The 21108-nt window shown below is 38.0% G+C and overlaps 1 protein-coding gene across 1 annotated transcript in view; it reads right to left on the reverse strand.

Moving 5' to 3' along the window:
• Nucleotides 1-21108, reverse strand: part of mtmr11 (myotubularin related protein 11) — a 49484-nt gene that overhangs the window by 18163 nt on the left and 10213 nt on the right. Inside the window, exons 2-10 of the mRNA XM_042490838.1 lie at nt 18599-18668; nt 8451-8587; nt 8198-8267; nt 7144-7283; nt 6318-6402; nt 2702-2849; nt 2612; nt 2205-2291; nt 935-1020 (exon numbers count right to left, since the gene is read on the reverse strand). Coding sequence (XP_042346772.1) covers nt 935-1020; nt 2205-2291; nt 2612; nt 2702-2849; nt 6318-6402; nt 7144-7283; nt 8198-8267; nt 8451-8587; nt 18599-18668 — 824 coding nt within the window. The remainder of the gene's footprint in view (nt 1-934; nt 1021-2204; nt 2292-2611; nt 2613-2701; nt 2850-6317; nt 6403-7143; nt 7284-8197; nt 8268-8450; nt 8588-18598; nt 18669-21108) is intronic.

Consider the following 21108-nt stretch of genomic DNA (forward strand, 5'->3'; position numbering starts at 1 on the left):
AAATGTTGTTGCACATTATCAATCCATTTGTAAAACACATGGATGTTGCAGCTATTAAAAATACGTCCTTTAATGGAGCGACATCAGTTTTCTTGTGCTGCATTCAGATGTCTTTCAGAAGCTCTTTTACCTTATTCTACCTTACCTTGTTTAGTGTATTACATGAATGTGCTGTCACAAGAAAGTCCTGCAGAGCCGGTTCGAACTTAAAAACTCGAATATTCGAATTGAACAGCCAAATCTGATTTGAATGGCATAATTCTAAGTCGGGTACAGCCCTATGCTAAATTTAGATAATCAGAAAATAAGCATACTGTAAAAACTGTAATTTTACATCACGGAAAACAGGAACTGCTGGTCTACCGCTGCCTACATTGGTCAGTTTGTCTGGGTTATTATGTGACTTTGGTGAATCCAAACTAACCCTTTTAAAGACCAAAGTAACACAATAACACAACAAAACTAAATGATAGAGGCAGCAGTGGACCAGAAACTCACGTGTTCTGTGAAGGAGAAGTACTGTCCATGGAGTCTGTCTTTGAAGATAGCACTGATAACAGCTTCAGTTCCCCATCAGAGAGGGCTGCCTGGTGGCCAATAAAGCAGTGAAAATATTCCAAATATAGCGTTCACTTGGACTGATATTGGTTTTTAGGTAGGTCTTTTTTGTGGCTACTCCTGCCTGCTTCTCCAAACTGTATTCGTGCTGACCGACATCTACTCTTCGTAATACACTGACTATGACTAAGTAGCCTACACAACCCCGGGTCAAAAATCCCAATTATCCCTTTAATGCTTATCCTGAGACACACATTCACCAAAATCCATTTGAAAAGTATCTCACATACACATACACACACACACACACACACACACACACACACACACACACACACACACACACACACACACACACACACACACACACACACTGATGTCATCTTTCTCATGGTAGATGTTGTTCTGGAAGCTGGCCATTCGCAATAAATCACTGCCTCGGGGGTGTCGCCAACACCAGCGCTGCAACACAAAACATAATTTCACCCCTTAATAACAAGTTCCACATTGTTAAAATTCCAGAAGGCACTCACTGAATCTGTGTTTATCTTGTAATTTGTCTCACAAGAATGTTAATAAGAAGGAAGAACACACACATCAAAACGGTAACTGCAGTTGAAATATTGTTCTATTAAAATACATAATGCACACTTGGGAAGGACAAATGCTAAGCTCTCAGGTTAGTTTTGAAAGTCAGCACCAGCTTCTTAAAGCATGAAAATACAAAGTCAAACATATAATTTTATTTGTAATGACGTTAGGGCTGCTCTGAGAACATGTTAAAAAGGTGCCTCAGGCAGTACAGTTCGAAACACATCTTCCATGCTGTATTTGGAGTCACTCCACAAGGTGTACATCTTCGTTATCAGGTAAAAAAGGAAGATCGTTTTTACATCCCTTTTAGTTTGACAACTTAAACTTCCTCCAACCTTTGGGATATGAAGACTTTATAAGTCATCTCACTTTGAAAAAAAAATCTATGAGGGTGAAATCAGAAATTTTATGCTGTATGGCAACCTTTTTTCACCTACATAGAAAAAATGGACACCATTGACTCTTAAGTCTTGTCATACTGACCCCTATTGATATATAGTTTACTGCTTTTTTCTCTTTCATCTCTTTTTTTGTAATTTTCTACTAATTTTTTAAAATTATTTGTCATTATTTCTATTGGGTTTTTTTGTCTTCTTGTCTTGTTTTTTGACCTTGAGCAAAAAAAAATCCTTTCAGTTCAGAACCAACCATGCTGCTAGAGAATAAACAGGATGTGTGTATATAAGCTCAAGCGTGGCTGGTTTTGATCACCAGTGTAATTAAATGTAGTACTGCCTGAAGCACCTTAAATATGTTCTGTAAACAACCCTTCTATCATAGCAAATAAAATTGCAAGCTTGTGTCTTAGGTTTTAGTTACAAATACCAGAATTACACATTCTGTCTGAAGTCCAAGATGATTAAAATAATATTTAAAATCTGTAGAATATGTATACAAATAAAAAACAAAGAGATGTGCTATTGAATATAAAAACGCTTGGAAATATTTTTTTTTTATAGAACAGAGGCTGTTAACATGTGAATTAATGATCCAGTTTTTAATGAATAGTGTTGGGTTGAATGAGAATGTTTCTCAGTACTGAGTGCACTCACAGGGATGCGTCCTTCATTGAAGTGGGCGAAGCTTTTCTTCAGCTCGGTGTCTAAAACCTTCTGTGGAACCACGATGGATCTCGGTAGCTGCAAAAAAACAGAGAGAACGCACCATTTTATTGACAGACTATAAACAGTAGCGTGATAGCAGCCAGGGACCATGGATGAGTTTTTCATGTATTCAACACGCCAACAGGTTTGAACATGTTTTAATTAAACTGAGTTCTTCTCTTTGTGTCTTTTATAGGAATGTATCCTTGGCTTTGCCTGACATTCAGTTTCCTTTACGTTTGCACAACAATGCCACTCCAATGTTCTGTAGTCAAGGCCTTGTGAGATGATATATTCACACATTCCTCAAGAAAGTGTTGCTGGTAGATTTAAATTGACACTTTAAGTATCTTTACACTGGCTGTGAGATAACATGAGGAGATGGATATCTGTGAAAACTGAACACATTTACATTTAGATTAAAAAAACCCAGGGTGTGATTTTACCTGGTGGACATCTCGAATCGGTCGTTGACTGAGCTGACTCTCCAGCCAGTGGCCCCGCATCTCTCCAGTTCTTGCTCCCAGTCTGAGGCAGATTCATACCAGTTCATGTGGGTGTTTCGACGACGGTTGCTTAGAAACTGCTTCATTTCTGGAGGAAGAAAGTGTGATAAGTGCAAATATTGTTTTGATGCTTATGACACTTTTTGGAGACAAAACCAGGTGCAGAGCATGATGATATTGTGACTTTTTAATTATATTTCATATAAACAGGCTTTTAACTCTTTTCTAAAGGAAAGAGTATGGAGACAAATCAACAAAAAATACAACAGTGAGCCCACATGTTTCATAAAGCCACTGCAGAGGACTGATCAGTTACTAATGGTACTCTTACCATGTGTATGATGAGGAGAGCTTATTAATTATTATTAATTCTATACAGTATGGTAATGCTAAGCTGTGGGTGCACACCCTGTCTGTCTCTACAAATTGGGAATACACCAACCGCCAGCTACTGTATGTAATACACTGACTATAAATAAATATCTCATACAGCCCCACTTCAAAAACCAAAAGATCCCTTTAAATGACTGTTTTTCTCAATGAAGTCTGGTTTTGACAAAAGCATAGATAGGAACTGAAGCCATTATTTGCTTCCAAGTTAAAATAGGTTCTGCCACCATCCACAGCAGTGCTGATTGCTTAGCTGTCTGTGTTGGTACTGCTGCCAAACTGGGGGTGTGGCAACTGACATTTACTGTATATGAATAAGTACCTCATAAAAACCAACAAATCAAAAAAACTTACGGCCCACAGGCCAAATCTGGCCCATGATTGGGTGTCAGATGGCCCTCTCCCAATTTTCTACTTCATTATGAAAACAAATTGCTTTACTTTGGTCCCAAAGAAGGTGCCAGAGTGCATTCAAGCTTTTTCATCAAAATAGTGCCAGGGGAGGATCCCTCAGAACCCCAACAGCGGCCTGGGCTAATTATTCATATATTATTTGTTATTTTTGGTTTATTAAATGGCCCCCTGCCTCCGGTCATTTTGCAGGAGTGGTCCCCATGCAAGGCAAGTTGACTATTCCTGCTTTACAGTAATGTCGTCAACGCAGTGACCACACACTGGACACACTTGACCCCTGGGGCAGAGTTGAACTGTGGGTCATCGAGTCACTTGTTTCAGAGGGGGGGCCTGCATTATTTATCCAAAAGCCGACAGTCATTCACAGCCTGTCCAGCCTGGCGTAGCTTCAACATAGCATAATGTATTGTACAGACGGGCTCATATTACTCTATATGGCAGTGGTGCTGTTTTTTCCCCTTTTGACTAGAGGAAAATGTATGAATCCGTCATCCTGCATTATGTGTTAAAGGACCATCAGAATTTTAAAAATCCAATGATAATTTCTATTTCTACAGTTTCTGGCTATGAATGTTATGATTTTAGTTATTTTTATTTTGAAAGAAAAAAAGAAAAGAAAATAAACAAAAAACACCTTTAAAAACAACAAACAAATCAAGTTTTTTTTAAAAAAAATCACCAAAAATTTTAGACAAAAAGAAATCTTTTGCCACTTTTGTTTTGTTTTTTTAAATAAAGAAAACATGCATTCCAAACCCACAGGCCTTCATGTTAGGAAGACATGTTTTTTTTTTTTTGTTTTTTTTTTCTATAGAGTTTCAGCGTTTTGTCGAATAAAATTGAATATGTAGTCAATCTCTTACGTGCGGACCTTGAAATAATGACTACGGAGAAATCTGGACCCAGTGGCTGGACCTGTTGGGAACCACCGCTGTATGGCACAGCCAGTTGGCTTAACGTTTAAGACCTTTTTGTTCTTATTGAGATGTGAAGTGTGTCCAGTTTGCTGAAGCAGTCGGATTTCCTCTATCTGATAGCACACTATTACGTCAAATGTAGGTTTGACCTTTCACTGATTATGCTTATCAATCACTGTCAAAATCAAACCACAAAAATATTACTGAGCTTCGCCTTAAAACCGCTCAGAGATTTCCTCACATCTGGGCATGGTTTCAACATTTTCATTGCGTCACTATAGAGGAGAATGTTTCTAATTCTGCCAACCAGCGAGGATGTGAGCTTTATATATCATTATGGTCTGCACAGCAACCATTATGTTTCCTGTTTAATATTCCCTCCAGTCATAAGAGCTGTAACATCATGTTCTAATATTACAGCAGAAAGTAGAAATAGACAGAAACAAAAATAGATGAAACAGAGTTGAAGTCAAAATGACAAACAGTGATTTTCGGGTACATTCTGTCCCCGGAGCTACAGTGTGTGAAAAGTGAGAACAGACTTGATGAAGGCACATCAGAAGAAAACTTTTAAGGATTTAGAAAGTCAGCACAGAACGTGACTAACACATTCATGCTGCCTTTCTGCTTCATGTGGGCATTCGCTTCTCACTTTCACTGAGCTGTTACCTCAATGAATATTCATCACAGTGAAATATGAGCAGAAAAAAAATGAATGATCGACACATTTACTGATGAATACTTTAGATCAACGAATCTCAATCATTTTCATGGTGTTAATATTCAAACAGACACACACATTAGGTTAAAGTGTCTGAAACATTCATTAATGTTCCACCTGTCATGGGAATATATGCAATTAATGCAATGCAAATGAGCATGCAAAGCCTGATTCAATGGCGGAAAATCCTTCAAAGTTGCTATTTCAGCATTAGCAGCAACTGCCTACACTGCAAAGCAACCCGAAAAATGAAAACAGACTTATCATAAAGAGAGGCTTAAAGAAGGTCTCACAATAACTGAAATAAATTACATCAAAATTAGCAAAGCTTTTCAAAGAGGGAGAGAAATGTTGCTACTGGTTTAGCTTTCTGCTAACCAGAGCCAAAGGCTCACAGCTGCAGCTTCAAGTTCACCTTTAGTTAAAGCATTTAATTGGGAGTGAAGTCAACTTGCACAAATTGTCATTAAATATATACATAAACATGGAAATGACTGGTCAATATACAAATACAGCATGAAGTGAATTAGTTCACTGCTCCCCTCCAAGTTTTTTTTTTTTTTTTTTTTTTTTTAAATTAGGCGATAAAGAAAAACTCGATAAACAAAGCAACCCACCCAACATAGAAACCCAAGACTAAGGTAAAAATCTGCAAAAGCATTACACTGATGTTTTCTCCAAGTATTGAATAAAAGGTTGCCAAATGACATCAATTAAGTTTACCAGCTCATTTCTAATACATCTTCTCCTCTCCAGCTCAAGAGTACAGACAACATCATCAAGCCAAATTTTAACATTAGGGATGCTGACAAAAGAACGCATATTCAAAAAGCTGAATATTCAGGCCCAGCCTTTACGACAGTGGTCGTATTTATTATTTTTTAAAACTTATTTTTTTTCTTCTTCCAGATCTCTGACTACCCCAGCTTCAACAAGACATCATAAAAAAAATGTAAAAATATGTGTGCTATACTGAATAATCCTCTGTGTTCTTGGGAACACAACACTGCTGCTGGATGACAGACAGACAGGCAGACTGATCAGATGTTGTATCAGTGCCAGGCGAGGGAGAGCAGGGTTGTATACATGAAGGTGCATACATTAATCTACTCACCTACACTCCCAAGGGCAGCGTTCTGGAAAGATAAAACTGACCCTGGTTTAGGAGGCTGGTAGGTCTTGGCGATGGTGTAGGTTATCTGAGGAGGGAAACCACAGTGAGCCCATCAACATGACAAAGGTCATCAGCTTTCAACATCAATGCCCTGCAGAGACAGATCATCGGTGTATGTAGGACTGGGCTATATGGAAAAAAGTCTTATCTCTATCATTTTTTTCATCTCAGTAGATGTCGATATATATCACAATATACATAAAATTAATATTTCTGTCAAGTTTAAAGGTTCCCTTTGACTCCTAAGTGAGATATAAAGATATCATAACCAGTGATGCATGATAATTATTATTTCTACTGATACCGATAAAATGATCATTTCCAGTTTCTTGTGGCTGATAAGATACCGATAACTTCTTTTAACTTGTTTTTCATTTCCTGACGGTAAGAAAGGCTGAGAGGTGGTGAGTGCAGAGGAAATGCATTTGTGCATTTTCATCAAAAAAACAACATTTTTGACAAAAGGCTGGGAGAGAGAAGAATTTGGAAATTGCTTATAAAGATGCATAAAACATGGTTCACTGAAATACACACAGTAAAAAAAGGAAAAAATAATTAAAAACTAGAAAAAAAACTGCACGAAAAAACACAAAACTAATAAAGAAAATGTGTTTTTAAAGGCTGTTCAAAAAAGTGTTGTTTGCAAATTCCTGGTTTTGGGCTGTGCACACAGCTCAATATTTAAGCCGGCGTATGACTAGTCATGCCTAAAATGAAATCACTAAATTCCTAAAATCATGAGATGCACGCACACACACACACACACCTCTATGACTTGTGCGTCAGGAGTGAGACGGTCAAACAAGAAGCAGATGACCCGCAGGTCTCTACAGTAAAGAACCAGCTCCTCAGGAGTGAACTTCAGCGAGGAGTTCGGGGTCACCAGCTTTGTTCTGTTTGGGCCGACTACATCACAGGAGGGGAGAGAAGCTTCATTAAATAATAAACAAATAAATGGGTCAAGAGCCAAAGACCCCTGAGCAGAGCCACATATGTACTATGAGAATCTAGGTTAGACCTAAAGTAAAGGCAAGGTAAAGCAGCTTTGTTTGTATGGCACATTTCAAACGACACGACAATTCAAGTGCTTTACAGAGCAAAAACATATAACTCATACTAAAGGATAAAGATTTACAATAAAAGAATTAAGAGAAAAGATGTAAAAGGTTAAGTTAATTGATAAATGATTTACAATATTAAAAAAGTCACCATAAAAAAATTAAAAATTGCAAAATTGCAGACAAGAGGTGCAAAGATGAAAAGATTATTTTAAATGATTTAAAAATTAAGTTTAGTAACATATATGGACTATAATAATCATAAAAAAACACTTTGATTTATATAGCACATTCCAAGGTAAAAAAAAAGCGTAACAGCAATGATTTTCGGTTTAATAATTTCAGTTTTTAAACTGAAAACTACTAACACTGAGGCATGAAATTGCATCTTTGTTAAAATTTTGCAAAATAGAAAAACAAAACAAAACACAGATACACTAGTAAGTCTTTTCTTATATTTCTGATTAATTAGCTGCTCAGCGTTTGTCTGCTGTAGTATTAAAACTTATTTGCTGTTACCATAGTAACCACAGCTGTCGCCAAATCAATCAACTTTAAGTCATTTTGGGTCCAAACAGTTGGTAGTAGCAACGACAGCATCACAGTAAAAGGCCTGATTTACAGTTTACTAATCTGTGATTGGACCCAAACAGGGAGTATCACATAAAAGTAACACTACTAATAAATCTCCTGTCACTGCATTCACTGAAATACTTCTTACTGATTGTGGGTAAAAATGTGGCAATGAGGATTTTTACTTACCAACCACAACCTTCTCTATGGACGCCAAAGCCACATCATGGTCTCCTAAAAGCACTGGGTCTGCATTGTCCTGCATTATGAATGTTATTTAAAGAAAAAAATATATATAACAAAGATTTTGCATAATGTTAAATATTCTTTATGTACTTCATAATGTCATCTTTTAAAAAGACTAACATTATTATTAAATTTATAACAGTGTATGATAATAATACAAGTGTTTTAATAATTACAGCTGTTGAAAGGGACTCACGTCAGGTTTGGGACTGTCCTGAGGCACAAAGGCCACTCTGAAGTGTGTACAGAAGAGGGTCCCAGACACCCAGCCTCTTCCTTCCCTGGCGGTCAACTTCTTCCTCACCATGACAGCTCTCTGAAGTACACACTCGCCTAGTGGGGACAAGAAGGACATGAAGTCATGGGTAATGCAGGTCAGTCAAGGGTTTTTTATTGTACACGTCTGATAAAATAGCATAACTGAGTGTGTGCAGAGGTTGGGGGTGGAGGGCTATGGTGAGGATACATAACAGGAAGTGTACAGACAAAGAAACAACAGCATGGAAGTTCACTGTGTGAGCTTTTGGGAGTGGGTGTAACAAACACTTTTAAATAAAAAGGTCAAGTAGCTGTTTATTGTCCTCAGGCAACGGTGGATGGGCAGGGAGGAGCAGAAAGAACAACAAAAACACCATCATACAGATGACAGTAAATGTTCTGAATTAAATTTCACCAATATGGTTTCTGGTAAATACTTTGAAATTTATGTATGAGTGAATTAGTTTTCTTTAAGTATTTGTTCCTTTAATGTACCAAGTGTTATTAATACAAAAAAGCTACAAATGGTATATTTTGTTAAAATTATTTCTTGTCATGTTCTCTCAAATTGTTTCTAATGGCACTACTGCACATGAATAAAAACAAGACAATATTTGTTAAAAAGCTATTTGTAAAAAAGTACCAACTACAGCTCTAAATGGCTATTAAAGTAGCTGTTGTAGATATAAATTGAAGAATGGTTCAAATTCTGTATTGCATAAGAAATAAAATTGAGTCAATAATTAATGAGAAATGTAATAATGTCCAATGGCTGCTAATAATAATCTGACAATTACAGTAAAAGCAAAGACCAATGACAGCCCAGCAAACAGTGTTCATTTATTCTGGTGTAGGACTCATGTTGTGATCTACTGTATAAGTTACTTGAAATGAAAGCTTAAATTTCAGTTTCATAAAAGTCTATAGAGAAAATAGATGGGTTTTTTTCATCTTAAATAATAATTTTTAAAAGTTGAAATTAGGGCTGTCAATGTCAATGCGTTAATCACAATGCGATTAACATCCAAAGATGAAGTTGTTTTTTATCTATTTGCATGCTGCTATTTTGTCCTTTCAATGCACCCCTAATAGCAGTGATGCAACCACAGCAGCTTCCTGCTGCCGCACTGACACAAAACAGGACGCTACTGAGCTTCTGAAGGGCTCATTTCACTTAAAAACATCTCCCAGATGGCTCAGTTGACAAGTCAATATTTAATATTAATATTATGTACCTATATTATGTCAAACTGAATTAACATATCACCCAAGTACTTTGAGTTTGAGCTACTTTGAAGGTCTCTGAAGTTGTCTACGACATCCAAGTCATGACTTTCAGTCAGTGCAGCACTGATTTAAATTAAAAAAGTCAAGATCATGAAGTAAATTTCTTTGCATTTTTTTGACTCAAAATCAAAACCCTCTGGTGAGAATTTGCTTGCCTTGTTAATATGGGCTCAAAACTAATAGAAATGTACACATGCAGTTTAAAGTGATCGACTGACTCTGTTGAGAATAAAAGACGAATCTTTATCATTCCTAAGAGGAGAGCAAGGTTCAAGAAGCATCGGACATTCCAGCACAAAGCTCCCGAAAATAAACTTTTCTCCCAGAACAATCTCAAGCACATAAACACAGATGTGCATGAACACTTTCATGGGGCGAAACAAAAAAAAAAGGAAAACAGTTCACACAACACACACACACACACACACACACACACACACACACACACACACACACACACACACACACAGACACACACAGTGGTGAGACAGCACATTTCTAAAAGTCTCCCGCAGGAACACAAAAGCCTTTGCCAGCTAGACTGTGGGTTTCCATGGCAACAGAGTCCAGGATAAAGTAGACGTGGTAAAAATGGCCTTTTTGTCCATGACAAGAGGAGAGTTTTGGCCGGACACATATGGCATGGCAAATGTTTTCATATTCGCTCAGAAGACACGAAAAAGACGGGGAAAGACTGCCGGTTCCTCGAAACAAAAAAAAAAACATTCTGAGGAAACTCAAAATTCCTTCACTGCACATGTGGAAGGAACGAGCTCGCCCCTCAAACTGAAAATGACAGTCGAGCTGTATCCCTGCTGCTGTATCTCTGCTGCTCATCGCTCTTAGCTTAGAGAATGTTTTGGGGGATATCGAAGCACAAACAGGAAACAGCCATTTTTACACATCAAACACTTGTTTATACTGTGAGAGAAAGAGGAAGAGGAGCCTCTGCTTCCAACACCATAATTTGCTGAATGCACACGAGGAGTTTAAATCTTAGGGCGTGCTCTATGATTATGCTCATGCCCTTCAGCCTCCGAAACCACGCTTGAAAGCCCCAGACTGGACTTATCAATTAAACCCGACCACACATGATCTAGCGAGAGAGATTTAAGATGCTTAGTATCACGGCGAACACAAGTGAACCCTTGTTGTCTTTCAAAAGGACAATCTGTGGCTTTCCGTGCCTCGTTTTAATGCCTCCCCAGGGTGCAACTGAGCCGAAAACATTCCTGCAGCCTGAAGATTTGAGAATTGAAGTTTCCCCTTCAGCGGAAGACGGAGAGCAGAGGCTTCTGGGCCCATTTGCACTCTTTGGTGAGATTTAAGAAGTTAGTGCTAGCAGGTGGCTCAGCCCAGAGTGAGTCAGCGGTACAAGTGAAGGTATTTTACGACACAGTTTTCCTTTAAGCAAATAAAATCTTTTATGTGCTTCCTGGGGAGCTATAGAGTGTAACAATGTATGCAGCACTAACTCAGTCAGTGGTGGAAGAAAAGGATTCAGATCATTTACTTAAGTGAAAGTACAAACATCACAGTGTAAAAGCACTCTGTTACAAGTAAAGTCCAGCATTTAAAATTTTACTTACGTAAAAGTAAGTCAGTATATTCAGGAAAAATACTTAAAAGTATTACAAGGAAAGGTAAAACAAAAAAATGAAGAAAAATCTTAAAAAAAAAAAGAACAAAAAACAAACACAAAATACCCACAAAACTCCAAATTATTAAAAAGGAAAAAAAAGAAAAAGAAAACACTCTAAAAGCTGAAAATTAATTTTTAAAACAACCCAAAAACTCAAAAACAATGGGGAAAAAAACTAAAAATTACATAAAAAACTGAAAATACACAGAAAAATCCTGCAAACTAAAAATTATTTTTAAAAAAGTAGTCACTTGATTATATATAAATAAATAAATAAATATTTAAAGACTTAAATATTAATCAAAATAGTTGCCAATTTTCTGTCAATTGACTAACTGATTAATCAACTAATCAATGAAGCTGTATTTGTCGAAACCGTTAGGTAATTTAATCTATAACAAAACATCTTTATAAACTCTTATAAATGCCTTTTATGCAAGAACTTAATCTGTAAAGTAACTGAAGCTGTCAGATAAATGTGGTGGGTAAAAAAATGCAGTATTTCCCTCTGAAATGAGTAAAAGTATCAAGTGAAATGACAAGAAAATAAAGTACAGGTACCTCAAATTTGTACATAAGCACAGTACTTTAGTAAATGTACTTACTGTACTGAACACAGTATTCGTGCACTTTAATGGTAATTTAAGCCAGTCCATCCAATTTTTTAGGATCATAAATTTGTTTTCATACATGTTGTCCTGTCTGTGACCCTGTGTTCATATGCCACTAATGTTTGGGACATTCTGGGATATTTGTGTAATACACGCCTCTTGTTATGGGTGCGGCCCACGGTTAGCTGGATTACAGCTATTAAAAACAATAAAACAGTAGCAACAACAATGGGAAGCAGTAAGACACAGAAGAACAACTCTCATACAGCAGACAAAACTCACTGACCACAACTGTTTGATTTCAGACGCCCTGTGTTTGCTTTGACTCTCCAATGCTAGTTACAGCTTTGCAGATAGCAGTTACATCAACTTCTGACAGCATTACAGGGCGGACAGCTCGCCAAAACAAAATGTTGGGTTTGAGTTTTGACCAACTGAGGAGCAGAAGGGCGAAACCAACAAGAGACGCTGTGCCTCGAGGCAAAAAAAGCTGCATTACATGGTTTAATTACAGTGAAACCCAGCAGTTGCTGGCATTTCTTATCTGTATTTGGATAGTCTCACATGGCACCACAATTTCAGATCTCCTGGCTGTCCAAACAGTAGACGAAATCAGTTCAACTCAATCTGGGTCTTATTACTGTTAAAAAAAAAAATGATACCAGTACAAATACCAGTCTCTGCGATAATGATAAAATAGAGCACTTCATCTTTACCTATTATGTGAAAAGAGTGGCATGTACAGGCATATTTTCATGGACAAAATTTTAAAACTTTTCAATGGACAAAATTTTAAACTTGCCATTCAACACCTATTCAAACATAATTTCGCCAAGTTGGCATACATATATGTGAAATGTAGGCGAGAAAATGAAGAATCGATGTCCGAAACATCACATATCGGTGCATACTAGAGCCACGTTACATCGACAGCTACAGAAAATAAATCAGCCATTATGTTACGACATGTGGAACAACAAAATTTCATGACTTTTCCAAAACTGCCAATGATTTTTAATAAATCCATGACGTTTCCAGGCCTGGAAAGTGACTGTGCTATAAAAGTAAATACTTTTTTCAGGTTTTCCATGACTATACGACCCTGCATGTAATAGGCCTATAGCCATAGTTAAGAAAGTTTTGATGGCATCTCGGCACGCTAACTTGCCAAATCCTTCAAAAACACAACGCTTGACCTCTAAGTTTAATTTGAAGTTTCCCCCTAAATATTTCAGCTCCTCTTGTTGATGTTGTGGTCAGTGACTTGGATATGAGAGAGCAACCTTAAGAATCAGCCTGAGAAAATACAGCTGAGAGAGATCTGAACCACATGCCTGTTTTATTTGTTTTCATCCACATTTGTTCCTCATTTTCAGCTGGGATGCATGCAGAACGAAAAAGGTTTCTGCCCTCCTCAACCCACTGAAAGGACCAGTAAAAACCAAAAATAGGTTATGTTGGGTTAAATCTGGGGACATAGTTTTTCTTGACAAATTAAAAGTTGATTGGGATATTTTCTGCATAAATGACAACAAGCAAAGCCCTGTATGGCTGGAGTCTTCACTAAAATCTGACACAGCACAAAATGTCAAGAAGACTGCTTCGTTGACAAACTAGTACAGACAACCCCAAACCACCAACCACCAACGTGTGATGCAACATCCCACAAAAGTGACAAATAGTTTCATAATGAAAACCAAGTAAAGTTAGCTTGTCATGTAATACAAAAAAAGCAAAACTGACAAATTTCTCCCTTTACTGAGCTTGTTTCTGTGACGTTTTGCACACAGGTTACACTGGAGTTGTAAAAAGACAGTTGTCCACACACTGGGGAGCTCCCCTTAAAGGATTTTATTCTGTGAAATAATAAAAAAACGTTTCGAAACGTCACTTATTTCGCATTAAAAGGGAGAAATTTGTCAGTTTTGCTTTTCTTGTATTACATGACAAGCTTACTGTACTTGGTTTTCTTTATGAAACTATTTGTCACTTTTTTACGTCATTTTTTTAGCAGAATAAAATCCTTTAAGGGGAGCTCCCCGGTGTGTGGACCTCTATCTTTTCACATTTTGGTTCATCTTGGATCCAGCACCCACTATGGGATGTGTGTGTCTTATTTTTTAACCTCTCTGCACTGTAATTGTAGCCAGTAAACAGCAGGTGTAATATATGAAAATAATGAAAACAATTTAATACACTATATTTCCAGACGTAATGATTATCAGAAACATAAAATCCCCCCAAAATCTGGTTTGATAATTCTTTTGCCCAAACAAAAAACTGGAAAACATCCATTCAAAGTCACACATATAGAGAGAACTTTATACCTTTTTTCAATATCAAGATCGAAACCCAAGTATACAAACGCTCTGGTCTCTTGTCCATCAATCAGCGAGGTATAAAGCCTTTTAATCCCACAGTAACATAAGACTGTGCAGAAAGGGGATTGTGAATTTGCTCTGAAGGGGGTCCTGGACTCTTGGCATTGTGTGTGAATGGACAGTATAACCCCTCCCCCGCTCGCAGCATTGAAAAGGTACATGATCTACCTATGGCTGTCGGAGCTGCCCTGACCCGCTTGCCCTCCCGCAGGCCGGCTCGGTTTCTGCGGTCCTGTGTCCCGGTGTCACATGAGAACTTCGTGGACATTGAGCACTGCCCGTTAACTACGGGAGGACGGGACAACTTCTGCAAACGCATTTCTGATTTTGTGATTCCTGTGGTTGTTCTTGACTTATCAGAGGATCTAAAAACAGACACTTTTTTATGTGGTCTAAGTTCTCCTACAATGCAAAAACAACTCCACTGTGTTATTACTGATATGAGAGCTAAAAATAGAAATTTCAAACAAGATTGAAGAGTTTATGCATGCATGTGTATTTAAGAGAGACGGGGAGAGAGGGACAGAGAGAGTCCACAGGTGCAATGTGAGCCTTTTCACTCGGTGGGGTCGGATTTGCGACTCCTTTGTGTCTGAAAGTGAACTTGTTCTCACAAATTGTCTAAACACTTACTCTGCAGAGCGTGCACAAAGCCAAAGGATAGATTTCCCTGCCTGAAATCTGAATTCGTTTAGAGAAATGTCCAAAATAAAATGAAATGCTACATTTACAGCAGACTAAATAGCAAGTAATTTTAGCTCACAGAGGAGCTAATATAGGTCTCAATGGAAAAAGAGAAAAAAACAGACACAACAGTGCTGCCAATACACATGTTTCTTCTCTTTCTCTTAATATAAGACAGGTTCACATGGTCAGCTGTGTTTCTAATCTTCCTGGAATGGAGGTGGAGACAAGGACAGAAAGGACAGAAAGCGGTAAGGGAACAGTAGGATGGTGTTGGGGATGGAGATGAAGCTTAAAGCCAGCAGGAGGAAATATTTTGAAGTTAAGACAGTAGACATGTCACAGTGAAATGTTAACAGCTAAGAATAGGATCTGTGTGTGTGTGTGTTGTCAAGAACCAGCCGAGTCTGGAAAGTATTTGATGAAAACACACTGCTGGAAAACAAATTAGGCTGACACGAAGTGGGTGAAAATAAGGAAGGAAGTGTGTGTGTTTGCAATGAATATGTGTGCATGTATGAATGAGTGTGTCTGTAGTGTCTGTTTGCATGCATAAAGGTCACGAAATCTGATGTCAAAACAACTAATGCATGAAAAACCCCTGTTTTAATGCCTCTGGGAACCCAAATCATAAAAAACCTTCTTAATGTGTAATTTAGGGTCTTACATGCATAATAAAAAGAAACAAAAATGATCAGACATTAGCCTCAATCCAAATGTGAAATATTGCCATTTTAGTTTTTTTCATAGTTTCAGGAAGTTGGGTTGATTTGGGCGTGGTTTTCCTTGATCTATATCACGTAATATCGATAAAGCCAACCAAAAACTCAAAGTCAGGTGTCAGATTATACAAATACATGCCCAATTGATATCCTTCGACGCTCCTTTCAATCGGATGCGTTATGAACAATCACTCTGAGTGCCGGAGCGCACTCTGGCACAAATTGGACCATTCGTAAATTCGGAGCGCTGTTGAAATGCACTGTTCAGTTATCCAGAGCACTCTGGGGGTGTCAGAGCGCACTCTGGTCATTCTGTCTGGGGAGGCAGAGCAGCAAAGCGCCAAATGGAGTGAATGTATGATGAACTTAATCATTCGTTAATTCATGGAGAAATAAAACGCTCCGCGGCTTTAAACAACAGCTCTCTCATTTTAGTGTAGCGTAAGATTGGATTTATGAACGCACTCAGAGTCAGAGGGCTGGAGCAGATAGAGCTGTACCACGCCCACTCTGATTTGCTCCATGGCTGTTGTCGTGGAGACGACAGACAGTTGACAAAGGTGGGACCCATGGAGGTGTCAATCAAAACATGAACTGCCACGCCCACACAGTCTTAAGAGATGCTATTATCCTAAAAATTAGCTGTTCTGAAATTGGTTTTCTAATATTTGGGAACATTTTTTTCAGTCAGATTTTTGCAGATACTTAATGAGACACCTTTCCAGAAGCTTTACTACAAAAACTTAAGAGATAAATATGAAGGACTAAATTTAAAAAAGGAGCAAAATATGTTCAAAAACTAGATTTTAGACATAAGATGACAAGCAGAGATCGAAACAGGTCAAGGAAGCATCTCTCTGCCTCATAAACTTCTCTCTAACACACCCACACAGTCATTTACACTTGAAGAAGACTGTGCTGTGAGTAACTGCTGATAAGCAGCATTAAAGATCTGCCTGTCTCAGATCTGCCTGTCTCAGATCTGCCAGTCTCAGATCTGCCAGTCTCAGATCTGCCAGTCTCAGATCTGGGCCCTCTGGTCTGTTGCCACTCTTATTAAAAGCTCCTGCAGGGTGTTGCTGACTCAAGAACATGAGCAGGGCAGGGCTGGGGAAATAACTTTGACTGCGGTAGCAGAGATTTTCTGTGGTCTCACACCATCCAGCAGATAATCACTTGGGTTAAGAGGGTCGACCTCTAGTTAACCCTTTGAAACCTGGATAGACATGAGTTTTCTTGTGCTTTGTTCAGATGCCTTCTCAAGTATTTAAACACTCAAAATCTAAGCAGATTGGTTTGATTTCTTTCTAAAATAGAATGGAAAAAGGGCAATGGCAAACTTGGAAAGAAATGCCCAATACATTGCAAGAAATTATAAAAAAGTGACAAGGAAATTATCTAAAAAAATGCATTAAAAGGAGTGGAGGACGGTGAGAAAAGAAACAAGGGAAAATGTACCGAAAGATTGATTTATAATTATAATATACAATAAAGCTACAAGACTTTTTGATCTTAGCCATACAACTGTTCTTGGCCGCCTTTTGTGTGCCCAGATTAGCTTTTCAACCACAGATGTTTTCCGATCTCAAAGGAAAAGCACCTGCTGTGACATTCCTGGTTCAGGTGTGGCTACATGTGAAAAATGGACATTTCAAACCACAGAAAACAATGAATGCAGCAGCAGTTTTCTGCCTCAGTGTTATCGAATGTTGATATTTCCTCTCATCCTGGAGCAGCAAGTTTTCAACTGAAGTTTATGCTTTGAGGTGTTTTATTATTTAACACCCTCCACATTTCTTATGTCTGACTGGCTGAGCTGTTCAGCTGCAATCTGTTAATTGTTACAGTGGCTGGAATAATTCTTTATTTATTTAGTCAATGTAAGACTTGCGTGGATTTGTCAAACATGGATATGTGGATTTAACAAAAGCATAAACTTATGAAGTAAAAACTGATCTGATGTAATGCTCATCATGATAACTGCACATCAGATTTCTTTACGTGTTGCTACATGACCAGAGACAACAGATAAAAAGGGCTGTGGCATTTGCTTTAAAGGGGTAGAAAACCTACAACTACCAGGATGCACAGCTCTGTACCAGACTAATAAATGCTCCTGCTGGTAGGTGACATAATGCGAGCTTGGCCAATTTTCCACAGTAAACAATATGGTGACTGACTTGTGACAAACAATCTCATATTACAGTTAAACATGTTACTGAAAACATTTGAGCAGAGAAATAGAGAACTCAGTGGTTCATATTATAGCAGCGCTGCTTAGTTTTACCGTTTGATCTCAGTTTTTGCAGCCTGTTTTTATTATATGAGACACAGAATGGCGCCCACCTCTTGTTTACAAATTCTTGTATGACAGCCAAACAGTGCACTAAAATATTTTTTCTGAAGACATTTTAGTTGATAAATAGGCATAACAGTAACAGAACCTTATTTTACATTTGGACAGCACTGTTTAGTTTTACCCTTTGATTGGAGTTTGGTCTGAGTTTGACAGAGAGAGGGGAGAGTCTTTCTCTGGATCTCTAATCTTTGTGTTTGTGGTTGCAGGCATTTGACAATCTGTAGTTTGAGCATCAGCCCTAGAGTCAGCCAACTGAGCTGAGAGATGGGCGGGGAGATCTACTCGCTGGTTAGATGGAGGGAAGTTGACCACATAGTATTTACACACACTACCTACATTGTTATGATACAAAGCTGGGGAAAAAAGCTTAATAATCATGGAAAAAACATTACAATCTTACCTGGTAGGCAGCGCAGCCCAAACACATCTCGACTCCTTGCGTTCACCCCACTCTGACTCAGCATCCTCTCCTAAAGGAGACACAGAGCAGACATCATTTAATCAATCTGCATTTTACATTTCACTGTGACACGGAGGACATGTCCTGCCATTAAGGAATACATTTGTAGTTTTAGGTAGTTGCTCATTCACTTTGTTGACGTTAGTTGGATGAGAAGATCCATTTTTATACCAAGTTAAGCTAATGGTCTGCCTGCTGCAGAATTAACCCTTTTAAACTTGAGAAAATTGGTGTGATTTCTTTCAAAAACATGGGTAGAGGGTAACGAGCAATGAATAAAGAAATGATCTACAAATTAGTGAGAAAATAGGAAAAAAGTACAACAAAAATGAAAAATTAATTTAAAAAAGAAAAGAAAAGAAAAGAGAAAAAAGTTAAAAAACAAACAAGGCAAACAAGATGGGAAAAGTGCTTAAAATTATAATAATTCTGTAACATAACTTTGAATATGTAATTATGATTCTTATGAATATGGTTTTCCCTTGTTTTTTGCTTTTTTCTCTAGGCATTTTTCCCTAACTTTAAAAAAAGAAATCAAAATATAAAAATGTCTTGCAATTTGAGCAACATTTCTTACAAAATTGTTCATTAGCGTTTTCCCATGTTTTCGAAAGATATTGCACATATTTTTTCAGGATTCAAGGGTTTAAATACTTGAGAAAGTCATCTGAAAGCAGCACAAGAAAAGCGATGTTGCTCCACTTTTCAAAGGGTCATTATAATGGACAGACATAAAGTGGTGTCATTTAATTCCCATCAAGAAACCAAATAAGCACAATCACCAAAATGTCAAACTCTTGCCTTAAATCAGAGCAACATAGCTGAATCAAAAGCCCATAGAGTTTGTCAAGAAATAGACTAAACAAGACACATTAAACACACGGACACAGTCTCATGTCACCACTGGTCTTGTTGATGATATTTAAGTTATGGTTCTGCCTGCTTCTCTCATCAAAGCCTGGCTCGTCTCAGTGGACTCATTTACAGAAACAAAGACGACCACACAATGCTCCATGATTCTTAGTTTCCATTTAGTTGTTTGTTCCTGCTTTTCACAATAATAGTCATGAAGTCTAATGTACTCGAGTCTGTTCTACAAGCAAGAATCCAACCCCACAGAGCCACAGAGGTTTCTATAATCAGACTGTGAGCCTACTGGCACATATGCTTCCACTTAACTTTGCTACTACACCCCCCCCCCCTGTAAAAGCCATTTACATTTATCGGCTTCAAATCCCATAATATGTCTGGGCCTGCAATGTGAGAGTACGGTGTGATTACACAGGTGCTGAACAACCTTTCTAGTAGAACAGAAATAGAGCTTACAGCACACAGTTGACATCCAAGAAAACTATACATTACAGAGCCCAAAAACGTCTCTCTCAGCAATTCTGTTCTTACTTTCACCCGCAATGAAACCATTAATCGTTGTTTCATTTACAGCACCAGCTCTATCACAAAACATCGGTATTTCTTCAAGTCAGCAAGGATGTGTGAACAATAACAATGAATCTACTCAGTCGCCAGTGTTATGCTAACAATACTGCAGTGTGGTGGATTCTGTGTTAGCAGCCTGCTCATGAAAACCACACACTCTAGGCTTGTGGACCCCCCATAAAAACATTTAACAAAGAGGACCTTTGCTCCTTGAAAAGGTAGTAAAATCACACTTATTCATAGCTGCTTGTTTTCTTTGTATGTGAGAGCGCCTGGCTCGCAGATTCTGCAGTTTGCTGCTGATGGTATCTTGATGCTTTTTAAGGTCCTGTGTGTAGGACTAAAGGGCCTTTATCGGCAGAAACAATACGCTATATAATATTCATATTCAATATTCAACTATGTTTTCATTAGTTTATTATAATCTAAAATTAAGAATCGTTGTATTTTGATAATGTAGAATGAGCCAGAGTTGGTCACCTGCCTCAAGTTTGCCATGTTGTCTCTACAGTAGCCGAAACAAACACTGACTCTCGATAGGGCCATCCGGGTTTTTGCATCAGCCATCAAAGTTCTCCTACACACGTGGCACATGGGAGAAGTTTTAGTTCTTCAGTCTCACTGCTAGATACCAATAAATCCTTAACTAGTCCTTTTATGCCCGGGCCACACTGCGTGCACCATCAGCGTCTGACAGCTACATAGACGAGCTGCTGAAGCTTACATGCTTGTGGTGTTCACAGACAGCAATGTCTGTCCAAAGAGCTGCCTGCTGATATAATTAATCTATTTCCACAATTAAAAGGCGATACTCCACTCATTCATGGAGCTGTGCAAGCCACTGCGTCGTCAACAACATGGTCCTACAAATATTTCACAATAAAAAGCCTTGTGTTTACAACTGACGAGATTCTTCAACAGAAACGTTTTCAGAGGGCTTTTATTTTTGAAACGGAAAAAGGAAAGAAACTGTATATGTATGTATATTTATATATACATATTTTTTCATGTTT

Source organism: Plectropomus leopardus, chromosome 7 (genome assembly GCF_008729295.1).
Source record: "Plectropomus leopardus isolate mb chromosome 7, YSFRI_Pleo_2.0, whole genome shotgun sequence".
NCBI lineage: Eukaryota > Metazoa > Chordata > Actinopteri > Perciformes > Serranidae > Plectropomus > Plectropomus leopardus.